This window comes from Megalobrama amblycephala, linkage group LG2 (genome assembly GCF_018812025.1).
Source record: "Megalobrama amblycephala isolate DHTTF-2021 linkage group LG2, ASM1881202v1, whole genome shotgun sequence".
Lineage (NCBI taxonomy): Eukaryota > Metazoa > Chordata > Actinopteri > Cypriniformes > Xenocyprididae > Megalobrama > Megalobrama amblycephala.
The window spans coordinates 33,661,894-33,681,878 of NC_063045.1; the positions used below are offsets into that span (position 1 = coordinate 33,661,894).

A 19,985-nucleotide genomic window follows, 5' to 3' on the forward strand; every position below is an offset into this window, starting at 1 on the left:
ACCATTCTGATGAAGTAAAAATTATAAAAAAATTCTAAAGAAAAAAATTCTAAAAATAAACGTTTTATTGGTCAAAAATGACTGAACAGCACTGGAGGGTTAAAGGGTTTTTTCTAAATTACACCAGGCTTAAATATCCTTCAAGCCTTTTTGAGCCATTTTAAACTTCCAGGTAAAAGGAAGTTTTTATTTATTTATTTTTTATTATTATTATTATGAAAACAGACAACTACAGGTGAGAAATCAAATACAAAATAACCAAGACCAACAAAACATACATAACAGCAAATATAATTTGTGTGTGTGTAAGCATAACTGGGTGTGGGAGTGGAAGCATATAAATAAAGGAATATGTAGAGCAGACATAACAATAGTAAAAAAAAAAAAAAAAAAAAAAAAAACTGGAGAATGGAGGATAAGGAGGGTGACAATAGTAAAGGTCATTGCACACTGAGTCCGAAATTCGCATGCGAAATTTTCGCATGTTAAAAAATAAATTCGACCTCGTGTTATGTCAATCACGTTTGCACACTGCCTCCAAAACTTTCGTCCGTCAAAAAAATATTTGGATCAGGTTTGATTTTCTGCGTTTTTTGCATCCGTGGCACGCATTTTGAGAGACGTTTTGACAATTTAGGGCCAACGTACGCGAACGCAAAAATCCCAAATGCCATCTGACAAGTTGATCCACGTTGCCTACAGCACAAAACAGCAGCATTGAATGACAAACAACGTGCAGAATACAAAAATAGATTGTGCCAGTAGCAAAGCATCAAACTGAGGCACTGACATCCTGAAGTAAACTTTGAAACGCTCGGGATAATCACGCAGCTCCTTGATGAGGTGAACTCTCCTTTCTCTCTATGCAATCTCGAAATTGGATGGACCCAATATTTCCTCTTTTTAAGAAGAGAAAGGACAACTAAATCGTGCTCACTGCTTGAAGACTTAATTTTGTATTGTTTTGTGATTTTTTTTTTTTTTTTTACTTTTTTTTTCTGTAACATTCATTAATACACATCGGACTCAGTGTGCAAGGTCTCTGTGCGTGACGAATATTTAGGATTACAAATACGAAAAAACGCATGTGAAAATTTCGGACTCAGTGTGCAAAGGCCTCAATAGTAGTAATAGTAGTAGCAATAATAAGAATAATAATAATGATGAAGAACTCAATTAATCGGAAATGAAGGGAAAGGGTGAGGAAGACGACAAATCGTAATAATTAGTACTATTAGTAATAGTAGTAATAATAACAATATTAACAATAAACTCATTGCTGCGGGGCCTAGGGCCCAAAGACCCACCCCCGGCCACCACACACATGCCATGCTTACCCTGTTTGTTTTTTTTTGTTTTTTTGTTTTTTTTTCTGCATTCATTGTTAAACTCATGATAGACGTATGTGTATGTCAACTAGTGTGTGATGCATTAAAAAAGCATGGCGTGCAGCATGGAACCAGCCCAGTGCAAAGCCAGGCCACCACGCCTACGCCACACTTGACACTTGATTTTTTTTTTTTTTTCCAGGTAAAAAGTTTTGTTAAACCAACATTCAAAGCTTGTCTCTATAAACATTAATTCTCTAGTTTTCTAATGTTGTCGTTGGTACAAGCAACTTCGTTCATCACTAATTTAATGTAGTCTGCGACAGACTGTCTAGATTTCCATCAGGACTTTATAGTCTGCAGTATAGTCTTTCAGTCAGATATTTAAAAGCACAAACATGCAGTCAGTGCCAGTGAGTATCTACTCTGAATAAGTAATGGTACATTTGTGGAATGGTGCTGTTTGGCAGGAAATTAACTGCTTTTCTAAATCTTCATGCTATTTATATTCATCAGCTCTTGTCCTCAGAACACAAGTGTTGTTCTCCATAAGGCTGATAAAAGCAGTGATCAGCACTTGTGCTCCGTTAGGTGCCACCCTTTACTTCCACATGGTCTCACACTCCGAGGTAAACAGTGTGTGTGGCAGGTGCTGATGTCATGTGGCGGGGCGTCGTGGGCTCTCAACTGCTATATAGAGGAAGTGGCTCTCAGCAGTGCTCTGGGTTTGTGCCAATGCTGGAGATGTGAGTCAGCACCGGCGGATGGGTGCCAGGCGTCTGTCTGCCCACTGTCCCGCACACAGACCCGTTTCGTTTAACGACCCTTCATGTCTCCACTCACAGGCTTCGCCTGTGGCTTGCTTTTCTCCATTTTCATATGCCTGTGAGTTGTTTAGCATCACATGTATAGGCTGGAACTGAGTGAAATGGGGTAATGTATCTCCATGGGCCTATTTACACTTGGCCACTTCATGCGTTTGTCTGATCGGATAGCTATGTAAATGGCATCTGAAATGTATTTGAGTAAATTTTAAATTTTCTCACCAGTGCTGATGCCGCTTTCTCTTATTGTAGTCTTTGACTATAAAATTAGCTGATGGCAAATAATTGCTACACATATTTGTTACTCTCTGTGACACGAACTTTGTCACATGAATTTGCATATAGTGCAGGAATTGAAGATCACATTCATTTATGAGACACATTTATGTGGCCAAGTGTAAATGGAATAGTTGCAATAAAACTGGATAGATCTGACCAGAGAAAACGTATGAAGTGGTCAAGTGTAAATAGGCCCTGATAGGTGTCATTATCAGCCTGTTACTGCATGTTGATAAGGTGCAAACTACAAAACCTACCAAAACTCCCCCAAATTAAATCAATTATATTCAAATATACTTTGATTTTGGATGGAACAAGTTAAACATATATGGCCACAAATTTGTGGAACTAATTCTTAATTTGTGGACACAATGTCTAGTTTTTTTTTTTCTGCCTGTCATGTGTCAAGTTAGCAACCACTTAGAACCATAAAGTCTCCGATATTCTTCAAACGAAATCGAAGAGTGAACTGAACAAAATCAGGCCAAAACGAAGTTAGTTTTGTGTTTGTTTTGGGAGTTTGAAATGCCTTGCCAAAGCGAACTCTTAGGAAAAGTTCGCTCTAGCTGCAAAACACCTTCATAGTAACACTGGTCCATGACGATAACTTAAAGCAGAACTAAGTAACTTTTTTTACCTTCATAAATAGTTTTCTAAATCCTTACGATGGTTAATTGACTTGTAGTGGTGTGTTTGAGGCGAGCACTAACCCCCTCTGGCACGTTTACGCCAGAATACAGCACTTGCAAGTTGAGCTGCATCGACCCGATACAATCTCGCCTCATGTTCACGTTCACGCGAGAGTGACAAAATGCTTTACGGTAATTCAAAAACAATGTATATATTATGACTTTATAAGACAATTTCGAAAATTACCCACCTCCATCGAGTGTACTGTATTTGCAAATTACCCACCTCCTCTTTCTTGTACTGTATTTGCAAAACTACTGCGCTGGTGAGCGTTGTAGTCGTTGTAGTCCAGAGCTGCGCTTGGAGTATTTACGACAGTGTGATTCACTGAAGGAAACTGTAGGGGGAGCTTCGCAAATCTTACTGAGTTCCGCTTTAAAAGGAGGTGTGCGCTGAGGCTCCGCCTTCTTTCACACTGAACTCTTCTCTGACTCATTTTGTCTGCTGAATACGCTGAGGTAAGATCTCCGCGGGTAAAAACAAATATGAACAACTGGATAGATGCTTTATGGTAGAAAATGAAGTTGTGCTTCTGATGAAATAAGGTTTTTCATGTTTGATACTGTAAAGCTGCTTGCTTTTAATCGATCTGTTGAATAAAATGCTATAAAAATAAACGTGACATGACTTTACTGGAGGGTTAATTTGCAGAGCTTGTGCAAACATACCCATGTTGTTATGAGCAGATGCTTTTCTTATGCTTTATAAAAAAAAATGCTTGCTTTTTTCTCATTTTTGTTGTTTATTTTATTACTGAGAGGAAAGCGCGCATCACATATTTACATATTCATCTAAACATCTCAGCAGTGTCAGATGTTCGATAACAGTATATTTCTGCTCACGTATTTCAAACTTCGTTTTACCCCTAAACGAAGAACGAAAAAGAACTTCGCTGTGAGTGTATCGGGGCCTTAACAACTGCATATCAGTGTCCTAAAAACCACTGAGAACACCTTAGTAATCACATACTGTAGCAAAACACTAGCAACCACAAAGAAGCAACCCCCCAAACACCCTAAGAATATGTAAACAGAATAAGTAAAAATCTAGTTAAATGTAATCTTATGAACACATACATATGAATGACACACGAATGAGATCTAGAGACATTCTGTAAAGTGTAAGAAGGGAACCCAAAAAGTGTCAAATGACAAAGTGTGTTTTTTTTCTATTCATCAGACTGATAGCCAATCTGCACTGTTGGGATTTAATTAATCAGCACACACCCTGCTAATCTACTGTCCTGGGTGAGATCTGACCGGAGGAGAGATGCTGTGTGTGTGTGTGTGTTGGCTGACTCTAGCGAGTCTAAATCGTTGCTCATCAGCCTCATATTTCACCGACCTGCCCTTCTGCTCAAGGCTGAGCGTTTTACAGCCACCTCATCTCACAATAAAGCATCACAAACAGCCTCAGATATCTGCACAGATTCTTATGGAGGTCAGCACACACAGAGAAATTCATACTGCCCATGTGCTTTTACAGGGACTTCTGCTGCAAAAACTCTGGGAACTGTTCTTGTGGTTATCTGTTGGAAGAACAGGCCGTATCAGTTAGCGTAACGTCGTCTGCTGTTATTCCGGCATTCCGTAGACGCCTTGAGAGAATCTGAGGTCAATCTAAGTGCTGTTGAAATGTGGGAGCAGGAATAGGGAAGTTGGAGAATGTTTGGAAAGGGTGGGAGGGTGACACGTGCAGGCTTTCACTTCATACTTTCAGTGTGAGGGAATGAAGAAAAACTAACTTTGCTCAGTGCTGTTTGGCTCCGCCATCATTCTGTAGTATAGATGGAGGGAGGCGTTTTAGACCTTTATCTGGAGTCCTGTGGTCTGTTGCTACTGCAGAAGACTTTCTGTAGCTCTGGTCAACAAGTGTACAACCATGTTTCCTTACTATCTTTTGGACTTTAGTCTGTTCTCAGGTCAGTGCCTCTCCTCTCCAACTGTTGTTGTCTCTGGATGGTGATGTGGTAAATGTCTTCATTGGTGTCTCCTTTCCCTTACCCAGGGCTGTTTGTGCAGGTGATCTTCAGTATTTGTTCTACTTTCTTTGCTAGGGTGGCTCTGTCTCTCTTTTGTGCAGTCGTTGTGTCTGAGTCTTCTGTAATTGAATTAACTCTGTGGCCTTTTATTACAGTTGTCTGTTGTGGAAGAATGACTTCCTGCTTGAGTATAATGGGAGAGTAAATCATTTCATATTCCCACGATATAGATCCTGCTGTGATATTTGTAGAGCTCTGAGCAAGAAATGGTCTTCTAAAGATATATTCTGAAACGTGAAAAGAATTAAAGTAATGTTCTTGAAATTCTTAATTCTGATTGGTTGATTGCAGTAATTTTTTTTTTTTTTTTTCTAAACACTCCCCCATCTGCCAATGCCATTCAGTCAGATGCATCAATTTTAGTAAATTATTAAATTGGTTAAGTGTTGTGAATTTAACTGATTCTTCAGTTGATTGTTTTTGATTATTAAAATTGAACCAAGCCATTTAAGTGGAATTTCAGGGTTGGAGCTGAACTTTGCAGGAAGGTAGATATCCAGGAACAGGATTGGACACCCCTGACTTAAACCCTGTCCCTCCACAATTGACTGTAAGCCTTCATTTAGTTTTTAAACTCAGTTTATTTGAAAATTCAATAAACAACCGATGGATAGAACCAAGTCCCTGTCCTACACATTTTGCTTTTTTGATAATCTGTTACACTTGGATGTAGGCCTACATCACAATGTAGAAGTTAAGATCTGTCGCTACTTCTGTTTCATCGCGACTGTAAACGGAGTAATCCCACTTTGCATACTTCTGCACTGTTCTGTGTTATTTTATTATACAACAGTTCATTGAATTTGATTGGAGCACTCCAAGAGTGCAGATATATACAGGGACTTTCACTGTTTCATCTTTTTGTCTGTTCCAGCATCCTTCAATGGACGATAACGTTCTGTTTATTATAAGTGTGCTCTGCAATTATATCAGCTGTCTCTTTAAATGCTCAAACTTTTCAAAGCTGGTTCATTTCTGATTGGCTGTCAATGTTTTTATTGTTACAAGCTAAAAGAAAATCATTCTGAAAGTGATTACAACAATATCGTTCTTCTCTGTCGTTATCGTTATAGCTGTTGTGGACTTATTCTCAGAGTTGAAACATTTATTAAAACTTTATATTTATAGTTATCATAGTTATCAGCGACAAGTCATTGAATCATTCATGGAACCTATTATTAAAAAAAGCTGATTCATTCAGGAATGCCACTACTGTGTGGCTGTAATAACTTTAACAGAGTTATGTTTTTTTTGAGAGAAATCAGCCTACAATGGTTGAAATCAACCTAAAGGCCAAAGTATACTTCACTTTTTATGCATTCACAAGGGTCAGCGTACAGTGCGCGTGATGTGAATTTCATCATCAGAATAGGATGCGCACCTCCGAATTTTGCGCGCAGGTCGCACATGTGCATTTAATTTTTTTTGCAGTAATTACTTTATCCACAAGGTGGCAACTGTGCCCTGGAGGTGTCAATTCACAAGGTAGTTGAAGAAAAACTGCAGAAAAACAAGAGATTCTGCAAAGAGTTAAGAAAGTACCCTCATTTGTAAGAATACAAAGATGTTTATATGGGTTGTAACTCATAGAGGTATTGCAATTTGTCACAATGTGCATGCGTTGAACGGCTGTGTAAGCGTACAAGTCAAGTGAAGTATACTTTGCAAGGCTGTGTGTTTGACTAAAAAAAGTATACTGCTTCAGGCCCTGATATATTCACGGCAAAGTCCTTTTTTATTCTTCGCTTTGGGGTAAAAAGAAGTTGGAAATACCTTTGCAGCAATATACTGTTAACGATCATGCCAACAACATCCATGCTGATGAGAGTGATGTTCAGATGAATATGTAAATATGTTCTCTGCTGTGTGCTTTCCTTTCAATGACAAAAGAAAAACATAACAAAAATGACAGTGCTGAGAAAAGAGCAGTTAGGAAGGCATCTGATCATAGCAATGTGGATATATTTGCACCAGCTCTGCAATTCAGCACTCCAGTGAAGTCATGTCACATTTATTTATATATCACTTTATACAATAGACTGCTTTACAGCAGCAGCTTCCCAGAATTAAACATTGTGAATTAAACATAAAATCAGTGTAGCTTTCAATTAAAATTACAACTTCATTTTCTACTATAAAGCAGCTGTCCAGTGTGTTCATATTTTTACTTGTGTCTGACCTCAATAGACTGAACAGAAAAAATGAACTGGAGAAGCCGCAGAGCCACACCCATCTATTGTGTCATTGCCACGGACCAATGGTAGTTCGAAGTTCAAAGGAACTTCATTTTTGCCTTATTTTGTTCAAAATGACGTCACACCAGTTTGTTCTTCAATTTAGCTTGAAGTATGATCAGGGCATTTAAATGGATAGTTCACCCAAAAATGAAAATTCTGTCATCATTTACTCACCCTCAGGTTGTTCCAAACCTGTATAAATTTCTTCGTTCACAAAGGAAGATATTTTGAAGAATGTGTTAAACTGAACAGTTCTGGGGAACCATTGACTTCCATAGTATTTTTTTTTCTACTATGGAAGTCAGTGGTGCCCTCTACAGGGCCTGGTTACAAACTTTCTTCGAAATATCTTCCTTTGTGTTCAGCAGAACAAATAAATTTATACAAGTTTGGAACAGCTTGAGGGTGAGTAAATGATGACAGAATTTTCATTTTTGGGTGAGAACTATCCCTTTAAGTTTCACCTGTGAACGGCGCGCTGTACCCTGCAATCACTTTATCATTCAAAAAATCATTCTGAAAGTGATTACAACACTATCATTCCTCTGTGTTGTTATCGTTATATCATTCATTTGCCATTTGCTTTTAAACCCTTTTTATTAAAGGTACCCTAGAATTAAAAATTGAATTTATATTGGCATAGTTAAATAACAAGAGTTCAGTACATGGAAGTGAGTCTCAAACTCCATTGTTTCCTCCTTCTTATACAAATCTCATTTGTTTAAAAGACCTCCAAAGAACAGGCAAATCTCAACATAACACCAACTGTTACGTAACAGTCGGGGTGTATGCCCCCAATATTTGCATATGCCAGCCCATGATCGAGGCATTACACAAGGGCAGCCAGTATTAACGTCTGGATGTGCACAGCTGAATCGTCAGACTAGGTAAACAAGCAAGGACAATAGCGAAAAATGGCAGATGGAGTGATAATAACTGACATGATCCATGATATCATGATATTTTTAGTGATATTTGTAAATTGTCTTCTAAATGTTTCGTTAGCATGTTGCTAATGTACTGTTAAATGTGGTTAAAGTTACCATCGTTTATTACTGTATTCACGGAGACAAGAGCCGTCGTTATTTTCATTTTTAAACACTTGCAGTCTGTATAATGCATAAACACAACTTCATTCTTTATAAATCTCTCCAACAGTGTGTAATGTTAGCTTTAGCCACGGAGCACAGATCCATTTTGAGGGTTATATTAGCTGTGTAACTTTGTTTATGCACTGTTTAAGGCAAGCGCATTTAAAGGGGCCGCAGCATGAACCCCAAATAGGCAGTTAAAAAAATTAATAAAAAAAAATCTATGGGGTATTTTGAGCTGAAACTTCACAGACACATTCAGGGGACACCTTAGACTTATATTACATCTTGTAAAAAAACGTTCGATGGCACCTTTAAAGTGTCATATTTGTGAATGTAAAGTTTATTGTAGTGTAATTTTTTCTTAGTCTTAACCAGTTGTTAAAATCAGGCCAAGTTTTGCACAAGCTTCCTGAGGCCAGAGAGAAGGTTTATGCTGTAGAAGCACAGCTGGCCAGACACTCCCTTCAGGGCCTCAGAAAAACCCAACATGGTGTGGTCACTGTCTGTGCAACTGCTGCTGTGTTTAGAGTCCAGCTCCGGCAATGAAAGATATACACTGTTTCCCATCATGCATCACGTGTCACAGCACAGAGCACTTCATGCATCGCCTCTCTGTCTCTTCCTTTTTAGAGCTCATAATAATTCTTTATAGTTTGAAATTATTTAACATAGATCTTTGAGCTAAGCTAAATACTTTAAGAGCAGCTTTCCTTGTGTTTTCCATTTCGAATGAGAGGTGTGGTCACTTTCAGTTTTTATAGTGGTGCTCTAAAATGAATTAATTGTTCTAGTTGCGGTTCTCACATACCAGAATGATTTCACTTCTTTAATCCCTAACAACTAAATTAGCTTTAAAAAGCAACTTTTTAAAAGTAACTTTTTTTTTTTTTACTTATCATTATAGGTTATCTGTGATTTTCATACTGGTTAGCACAGGATCTCTGTAGTAAGATGGGGCACAATGAAGCCCTAACCAAAGGAAGAAGAAAAAATGTGTAAAAGTTAATTTATAGATTAATATCTGAAACAAAAAGAAATCAACTTTGTTAGTATGTAATGCCATATGGTTTTAAATGCATGCATACTGCACACACATTCGCATACTACTTTCCCAGTAGCTGTAGTATGGAAACACATCTTCAGAGTTCCATCTGCTCTTCGTCAATCTTCTTTCAGTTGTTTTGAGAAAGAGTTTGGAAGAGGATGTTCCCGCTCTTCTCCCTCCTCTGTGCACTAAGGTCTGGCTGAGAGCAGCAAGGGTTTGTGGGAAATGCGCGAGGGATGAGCTGACACTAGTATGTGCCGAACTTTAAACAGCGCTTTATTTTCGTACTTTAACCAGAGATGTTTGAACTTTAACGGCGCGTTTGAGCTCGCGTCTCTGTCGGGATGTTAATGAAAGCGCTGTGTGAGAGTTGGAGGTTTGCGCTCTGGACGTGTACGTGAAATCTACAGGTAAACAAAGACACTATTGAAAGTTTGATAACTGCACGCGAGCGACGCGATACATCAGAACGCAACGCGCTCTTTGTAGTCGATAAAGTTGTGAATAGTTGACCCGCTCGAAACGCTTATGCGCTATTCATACAAACAACTTAGGTCATTTATAATGGGAGCGTTTGCGTTCTATTGTGACAGGACGCATCGCGTCGCTTGCAGGGTGAAATGTAATGTTTCTTTCTTTATAAATGACAACGCAGAAATTAACTGCCATTTTCACTGATGAACGTTTGACATCACAGATCATGTACACAAAGCATACTTGGATACTTACAGTATCATCATTGCTATTAGATGCTCTTATTGTGGCTGACCATGGCACAGTGGGGAATATATATATATATATATATATATATACACACACACCATTTGTATATGTTAGTACGTCTTGCATTGGATTATAACATTTCAGACACAATTATATTAATGAACACTAAGTAATCATTTACAGAACTTTGTTCTATTAAGTTAGTAGTTTTGTAATGAAGATGTATACTGTTGCACAAATCAATATTTGTTATAAATTGAGTTTAAGACAACATGCACTCTCTTATGTCTTTGAGAGACGCTGTTGTTGTCCAACAAGACATGAATAGGAACACATTAGTGTACTTTAAACGCATCATGCACTTGTGCACTAATGCTTGTTGCAATGTTTAATCAACTGGTGAGGCGTTGTGTGTGTGATAAGAGGTATTAAAATGATATCAAGAGTGTAATGTGAATAAATGAGACATTCTGCCTGAAGATCTTCATTGTTTTCACACCTGTACTCTTGTGTGCTGTATGTTTGATGTTTTGATGTGAAAACAGATGCTTTGATAATCTGTTATGTTTCTATGACTGCCTCCCTGTGGTGAAACACTAGAACCGCAGACTGTGGATTTACAACACCTCCAATATCTGAAACCCTTTTCTTTTTACTCTTTATGTATCATTTGAGGAGTTTCCACATCTAGGTGTTGATTTGCTATAGTTTTGTGTTTTTTGATGATGTACATATATTAGTTTAGCCTGAAATTGTCTTTCAAATAAGTCACTTTTAACAGATGTTTGATTGGCATCATAAGCCTGCAGTTAATTGCTGATCACAATTTGTTTTGTTCTGTGAATTATTGGCTACCAAGAGCATGAAACAATAGGCATTTAGAAAACAAATAGTCAGTTTTAATAATCAAGTTAATATTTTGCCATGTTGTTGCTCTTATGAATTTCATGGTAATATTAAAAAAATTCAGTGCTTGATTTTAAAGGGTTAGTTCACACAAAAATGAAAATTCTGTCCTTAATTACTCACCCTCATGTCGTTCCACACCTGTAAGACCTTTGTTCATCACAAATTAAGATATTTTTTTGATGAAATCCATGAGCTTTCTGCCCTCTGATAGACTGCAATGTTATTACCACTTTCAAGGCCCAGAAAGGTAATAAAGACATTGTTAAAATAGTCATGTGACTACAGTGCTTCAGCCTTAATATTATGAAGCGATGAAATAACGACTTTATTTAACAATTTCCTTCTTCCCTGTCAGTCTCTTATAGGGTTGGATGATTATGACCTAAAATCAAAACCTCGATTAATTGAACATTTTACGTCGATTATTATGAATAATAAACGGTTAGTTTGTTTCTGTTTTTTTTTTATTATTATTATTGAAAGCGTGATCTGAAATAACAGCTCACTTTCAGCAGTTATTTTATCTATGGTTCGTAACATTTCTTACAGATTTCTGCTCGTTGTAAATCGGATAAATTAGTACAGTACCAGTACGTAATGAGAGCGATTGCATGTGTGAATTAGTCATACCATCTCTCTATTAATTGTGAAGCTGTGGGTTGTAAATAGTTCTTTCAAAAGTAGAAAAATATATGCTATAAAAACTTTTGAGTTTCTCTTTGAGTTTTCTACTTTTATTTAGTGATAAATCACAGGACAGCTCTGACAACTAGTTTCTGCGTTCCTCTCAGTGCGTGCGATCTTCATGTTTTGTGCAGCTGCTGTTTGTATGAGTGTTCGTGCCACATTGCATCTGTGTGAGCATGGTAGCTCGATATAATAATACACATTTGATCGTCTAAATCGCTTGATTGTCCAAACTGGCAAACCTTAAAACATATACAACTGACAAAGTTTAGTGAAGATACAAGGATCTCTGTGTGTTGACTCGGCGTTCACCTGCATGTTGACTGGACGGGGCGGATTCAAGTGGCTACACACGGTAGTATGTTTTTAAGTGGGAAGTATTAAAAACTAAATAACCAACATGGGAAATTATGTCGGTTAGAGGTTCTGAATTTCGGTTTCGATTACTTTTCGATTAATCGTCCAGCCCTAGTCTCTTATGCTGTTGAAATAGTAAACAGTGCAGCGCTTCCAGGTTCTATGTCAGAACACCGGCTCATTATTGGCCGAAGCTGTTCACATGAGCACCATCACATATGCGTATGATGCTGACGCAAGTGCCAGTCAATAATAGGTCAGTGTTCTGATGTAGAACCTGGAAGCGCTGCACTGTGTTTACGTCAACAGCTTAGGAGACTTTATTTTATTTTGGATTTTATTTTAACAATGTCTTTACTACCTTTCTGGGGTTCAAAACGATGCAGTCTATCGGAGGACAGAAAGCTCTCGGATTTCATTATAATATCTTAATTTGTGTTCTGAAGATGAACAAAGGTCTTGCGGGTTTGGAATGACATGAGGGTGAGTAGTTAATGACAGAATTTAAATTTTTTGGGTGAACTAACCCTTTAACTGTCTTGGTGCCTGTTTTAAGTATTGTAGCTTGTGTTACTTACCTGGCAACATTTTTCTTAAATATAATTTATAATAATAATAAGAGAAAGACATTTTAAATGCATAAATAGTAGTCTTAAGTAGTAGTCTTTGCCTTTATCTAGTTTTTCTACCTTTATTGGAAAGCATAGTGTAGACTAGGGCTGCCCACATCTAAAGATTTTTCTAGTTGACGAGTGGTCGTTCATTTAAGCGTTTAGTCAACTAATCGCACATGTATACTAATAAGCCGTATAAATCATAATAATGAGTCTTTAATTGCCGCGCGCCTATATGGACTGTTGGATGCGCCTAATATGCACATCAGAAAAAATGCAAGTGATTGCGCCGTTGCCTCCATGTCTTGCAACAGACAGCAGTAGTTGGTCTGTAACACTTTAAGACTTGGCAAAGGCTCAGTTTTTTGGACAGTATTGACAATTCTGGACACACTGAGTCTAAAATGAGACCTCCGAGGAACAGGCGAATCTCAACATAACACTGACTGTTACGTAACAGTCGGGTGTACGCCCCCAATATTTGCATATGCCAGCCCATGTTCAATGCATTACACAAGGGCAGCCAGTATTAATGTCTGGATGTGCACAGCTGAATCATCAGACTAGGTAAGCAAGCAAGGACAATAGCGAAAAATGGCAGATGGAGCAATAATAACTGACATGATCATTGATATCATGATAATTTTAGTGATGTTTGTAAATTGTCTTTCTAAATGTTTCGTTAGCATGTTGCTAATGTACTGTTAAATGTGGTTAAAGTTACCATCGTTTCTTACTGTATTCACAAAGACAAGACTGTCGTTATTTTCATTTTTAAACACTTGCAGTCTGTATAATGCACAAACACAACTTCATTCTTTATAAATCTCTCCAATAGCGTGTAATGTGTGTAATTACAAATTTAAGAATCTGTTTAAAATCTGCGGATCCTACATCCTGACCATGTGGCATGACCAGTTCAAGATACAGCTGTGCTTTTGTCTCTATGATAATGTAAAGGTATAGGTGATACTGCCAGACTGATTGGATTAGCCCCTAGATTTGATGACAAGTTATGTATTAACATCTGGGAAATGTAGGCAATGATCTGATTCCTGTACTGCATTTGCATCTTTTGTTTAGATTGTCCACACCTCTACTCTATGTATCCCTCCCCCTTGAATGTATATGAACTACCAAGTCACTGCCTTAGTTAGATTTTGGATGACCACAGCGACGCACAGCGTGTTTCTCAATAAAGAGTAACTTCTGCTTCAAGAGATCCCAAAGTCTCCTGGTCTATGCTTCTGAGATTTCCAACAAATGTTAGCTTTAGCCTCGGAGCACTATCAAACTCATTCAGAATCAAATGTAAACATCCAAATAAATACTATACTTACACGATTAGACATTAGACGAACACTTTGTAAAGATCCATTTTGAGGTTATATTAGCTCTGTGAACTTTATGGTGTTTAAGGCAAGCGCGAGCTCTTGGGCGTGGAGCACGAGATTTAAAGGGGCCGCATACCTTGAATCGGCGCATTTATAATGATAGGCAGTTAAAAAAATTTATAAAAAAAAAAAACTATGGGGTACTTTGAGCTGAAACTTCACAGACACATTCAGGGGACACTTAAGACTTATATTACATCTTTTGAAAACATGTTCTTCAGCACCTTTAATCAAACAACAATACTGACGAAAGAGAAAAATGCTTTCAGTTTTAAATGTATTTTTTGACTGTTTACTTGAAAAACACCATTAAAAGCCTGAAGCTCAGTTTACTTCGTTGAGAAACACTTGAAGGCTGAATATATTTAATTTGTTATTGATTGCAGTATTTGGACTGTATTTCACATGTACTTATATGAAATTATGAGTAATTTGTGTAGCTGAAGATGGAGATGAGCATATTTGTTGCGTATTGAAAAAATAATTGCCTTCTGAAAGTGCAATTGAAAAACTAGTTCAGCCACAAACAGATGTGCAGATATAGTCTGATGCAACATCTCTCTTTCATAAGCCGCTTTCACGCATTAAACCTGCTAAATTTCTGTAAAATAGCCATATTATTAAAGCAAATCACATTTGCTTGTTTACACAAGCAACAGCTTAATGACTATAACCTTTAAGATTCCATTCACACATGAGCACCAAAAATACAGATAAACTGAGATGTCAGTAATTGGAAATGACTTTTAAATGCTGCAGCATTTTCTTCGTCTACCCAGAAGAGAAGTGCTTTAGTTTTTCTGCTATCTGTTCAATTTAACACTTTTGGACTTCCATCTCACAAGCGTTACTGTCGTGGAATAATCGTGTAATCTCCATCAGAACGTTTAGTAATTGCACAAAACAGACTTCTTACTTCAGTCCTGACCTCGTTAGCTCTCAAATTGGTAATCTAGCTGCACACAACAACAGAAGCATCCATTGTTGTCATTTTGTGACATATAAACATATGCTGTATTGATCTTCCCAGTATTTTCAATAATTAAAAAATTCTCATTAAACAGTTCTAATGATCTTTTCTTATTCTGTTCTTCTGTAATATGTATGGTACATTTTGTGTGCAGTATTAGTCCTATATTATTTTCAATGGTAAATCTCTAACAGTTAGACTACAAAAAAAAAAAAAAAATGTTTCTTTATTTTTTTCGTAGAAAAAAGTGAGGAACTTTTATTTTCTCTACTTTTCTTCACTTCTCAATTAGCGTTCTTTGCTGTGGCCATGTTTCTAAACTAGGGAAACAGATAGCAGTGTTTTTAAAATTGAGTAAATGAAGGAAAAATTTGTTTTTGTGTCACTGTTTATTCAGTGAAGAAGAAGTGACAGTGCTTTTGTCCAGTCAAAGTAGAGGAGCAGAACGAACTGTTGCATAACTGCTTCTGCTCCCAATGAGCTGACCCAGTTTTTTCTACACTATATCATGAGCTTCTCTTTTTCTTTTTGTTGTCATTTGTTCAGGCACTCAACAGATGGCACTGTTAAACTGTGATGAGGGGTGTGTGATGACTTGAGGATAACTGATACTGTACCAATACAGTAAATACTAGAGTAAATGAATACAAACATGCTCTTCAGAAACTAACCTCAATAAACAATACTATTTAATTAAAGTTTTCATGGTCATTAATCTCCAACTGTGTTCAGACTGTGTAGAGAGAAGAAATTTAAAAAAGCATTTGTCTTATTTAACCAACCTCCTCATTGCATTTCAGTGTCACATCTCTATAAAGTTCTATGTGAATGATCATAACCTTCTCCAGATGCTGTCCTTCATGACACAGCTTACGTTTGTCTGTATTATCCTTCTAGTGGCTAATGGTTGCCAGAACCAGAATAAAACAGATTGGACTCTGAGATCTTGGATGATGTCATTGATGTGGGAGGACAGCGGGTGATGATCGGTACATTTGTCTGAGTTGTTTCTGGTGTAGTTTTGGCTGGCATCTCTATTGACAGAGGCCTGTGGTGGCGTTGGTCTTTTGTATCGCCGGCCTGTGGATTTAAGCTTCGCGTTTGTTTCTCTTTGGTGAAATGCATTTGATGGTGCGGGCAGTGTGCAGTCTGAGATTTCAAATATGTCTGTTACTGTTCAGACAATATCAGACGATTCCTCAAAAGTGGATTGAGATGTTTTTAAGTGTCCAAATACTTTTTGGTGGCCAGCGAATTGTTTAGGCGAATCAGTGAGCGTATTATTCATTATTATTCGCTACTGATGTATGCAAGACTGCTCTACAGTTCAGCCAATCACATTCAGATCTGCCTCCATTCCAGAATGGAATGCTAATTTTTCATGAGCCAAACAACAAGCGATGGATACAAGTCAAGTCCCACATTATTTTTATTGTTTGATAAGCAGTTTCACTCGGAAATACATAACAATATGGGTCAAGGGTGGGTCAAAACTTTTTAGAGAGGGTTTGTCATGTGCACTGAGGGTTTGTAGTGCCACTAAAATTATATATTTAAAAAAAAAAAAAAAATTATATATATATATATATATATATATATATATATATATATATATATATATATATATATATATATATATATATATATATATATATATATATATATATATATATATATATATATATATATATACACATTATATATATTAAACATTAACTAATTGACTACCCAGTTGTTGTGACCCATCCCTTCTGTAATTGTAACTGTCTTATGTGTGGTTGTGTGTTGTGTAGCAGCGATGCAGGGCTGAAGGACGTGCTGTCGGACTGGGACTCAGACATGGATGGTGTGGATTGTCTTAAGGACACAGATGTTCTCCACAATGGCAGTCGGAGCGACCAGGAAGCTGCCCGACGTCTGGCAAAACGACTTTACCACCTGGAGGGCTTCCGACGCTCGGATGTCGCTAAACATCTGGGCAAGAAGTGAGTGCATAAATTCATTTCAGCTGTAAATTCAGTTCTGGGTTTTCTTCCTCTCTATCCTGTTTTTCATTGGAGACCTGTTATAACCAGAAACCAGAGGACTATGAAAACATTAGACTCTACCATAAACCTGAAGAAAGACAACCTGCAAAAATACATGTAGATGCTTTCTTTGAGTCTGATTGGTTGGCAGGTAGTTTGGGGTTTGTTGACCACATTACAGTTCTGTATCGCTTCACCGTGTTTTTGCTGAATTCTGTCTAAAAAAAAAAAAAAACTACTGCAGAAACCAACAAATTGACCGTTTAATCACTTAAAGGAACACTCCACTTTTATTGAAAATAGGCTCATTTTCCAACTCCCCTAGAGTTAAACAGTTGAGTTTTACCGTTTTCGAATCCATTCAGTCGATCTCGGGGTCTGGTGGTACCACTTTTACCGCTCAAAAAAATGACCGATATTTTTCCTATTTAAAACTTGACTCTTCTGTAGTTACATTGTAACTGAAAATGAAAAGTTGCGATTTTCTAGGCCAATATGGCTAGGAACTATACTCTTATTCCGACGTAATATTCAAGGAACTTTGCTTGGGTGCAGCAGGTGCAATGATATTATGCAGCGGCTGTGACCCCCTGCTTGCACAAGGAGCATGCCTTGCAACCATGGAGACATTTTTGAGAGGCGCTGCGTAATATCATTGCACCTGCTGCACCCAAGGTACGGCAGCAAAGTTCCTTGAATATTCCGCCGGAATAAGAGTATAGTTCCTAGCCATATCGGCCTAGAAAATCGCAACTTTTCATTTTCCGGCGGTCTTAGTACACGGTGTAACTACAGAAGAGTCAAGTTTTAAATAGGAAAAATATTGAAACTTTTTTTCCCTTTTATCAAAACGAATGTTTTTTTTCGGTGAGATGCTATTGGTCTCATCAGATTCAATGAACTATGCTAAGCTTTGCTAAAAGTGGTACCACCAGACTCTGAGATCGGCTGAATGGATTCGAAAATGGTAAAACTCAACTGTTTAAATCTAGGGGAGTTGGAAAATGAGCCTATTTTCAAAAAAAGTGGAGTGTTCCTTTAATGAGTCTGTCATTTATTTTATACTTATGTTGCTTAAGCCAAATTCTTAGTTAAGTCCCTTTAAGACAAGTCATTTCACTCGGCGGCCATCTTTGAAATGCCTCTCGGGCATGCAAGTGCAACGCAACTCCTATCTCTTTGAATGGGGAAACATCAAATTCTCCAAAGCTGTTTGCCATGCTTTTGATTAAATTTCATATTTGTAATCACCAATGAAATCTGACAAAAACTGTTTCATAAATTTTGTTTCTAAACGCTCAAATCATGACAAAAAAAAAAAAAAAATTTCAGGCTGGTTCAAGCTCATGCGCAGTCCTAAATGCGCGTCTCTTGTGTCTCATTTCGGAGGCGCGTGTCTGACTGTTTCTATTGAAACCAGTGCTTCTAACGGCCGCTGCAGTGACGCAATGATTTTACCAGTCGGCGATTGGCCCTTATTTAGAAGGCGGGACTTATTCCACCATATTGCGCGTTGCACTTTATCCCATTGAAAACAATACGTGTGTCATGTCTTGTGTTATTCTATAGTCATTGGTTAAGGGCACATCACATATACATTTTTATTAAAAGTTGAAAATGTTTTATTTGCACTTAGAGCATGATTTTCGCAATTTAGAGCACAATTCAAAATGGAATTACCATGAGCCAAGCAATCCTTGCTGTCAATGCAACATTAAAATGTAACATGTTTAAAATCATTCTGTTTACTTCAGTACTTAGCCCAGTCATCAGTTCGCTCACACTAAAAGAGTGTATGCACAGTCCACATATTTATGCCAGATTTTAAAAAATAAATTCCAAAGTTTGCGTGAATAATGATGCAAGAACATTTCAATTTAATTTTATTTTATGTACATAACATTTACACTTCAGGTGGCGTATTACAGAAAATTTCTATCTTAGGTCTTAACTTAAGATAAGAAAAGTCAATTTAGGATTTTTCACAAATTCGTATTACAGAAGCAAATCTTAACCTGATTTAGGATTCTTATCCTATCTTACAAAATCTCATCTTATCTGTAGTTAGAAAATCTTAAACCGCTCCATTGAGTTCGGTAATCAACTGTGACGTCTGTTACCAAGCAACCAATGACACGCAATGACTGCTTCTGAGGTAAACCTAAAATCAAAATGGAGAAACCACGGCATGCTTTTAATTTCAGTGCGCCAGAGATTGATAAGCTCGGTTAAAAAAAGGTAAAGCCTGTTTTATTCTGCAAGTTTTCACCTTCGCTCACTCACGAACATAAAGAAAGAGAGTGGGCAAAAGTTGCCGAAAATATGTCTGCGGTGTTTGCCTTTTCTTGTAGTGCATCAAATGTTGCGGCTCTTTGTCTTGTATAATTAATAAATGTAACGCCATTTTAAAAAAAAAGGCTTTTGTACTGTGATATTTACTGTTCAAAAAGTTAGGACACCAATGGGGTTGTCCTAAAGTTAAGACAGCTTTTAGGATTTTTTGTCGAGTTAGGATGCTTCTGTAATATCCGTTTCCTATCCATAGTTAAGATAGGATAATGCACTTAAGAAATGTTATTCTGTAATAGCTTTTGTCCTAAATAAGGTAAATAAGCTTTTGTCCTAAATTGTGTCCTAAATAATTTATACATTGCATAGCCTGTATAAAAGCAACAGCAGCTTAATTTAAGTCAGCTTCTAGTTTACTGTGGTGAACTGTGCTCACAGTGTTTTCTCAGATATTTTTCTTTGCCTCTGTCAGATCTG

General features: G+C 37.3%; 1 protein-coding gene across 4 annotated transcripts in view; it reads left to right on the plus strand.

The window, feature by feature from the left end:
• The window catches only part of psd3l (pleckstrin and Sec7 domain containing 3, like), a 124,454-nt gene that overhangs the window by 36,684 nt on the left and 67,785 nt on the right, over positions 1–19,985 (plus strand). For all 4 annotated transcript variants that reach the window (XM_048171913.1, XM_048171928.1, XM_048171920.1 and 1 more), the window contains one exon: positions 16,986–17,177. In XM_048171913.1, the coding sequence (XP_048027870.1) occupies positions 16,986–17,177 (192 nt within the window). The remainder of the gene's footprint in view (positions 1–16,985; positions 17,178–19,985) is intronic.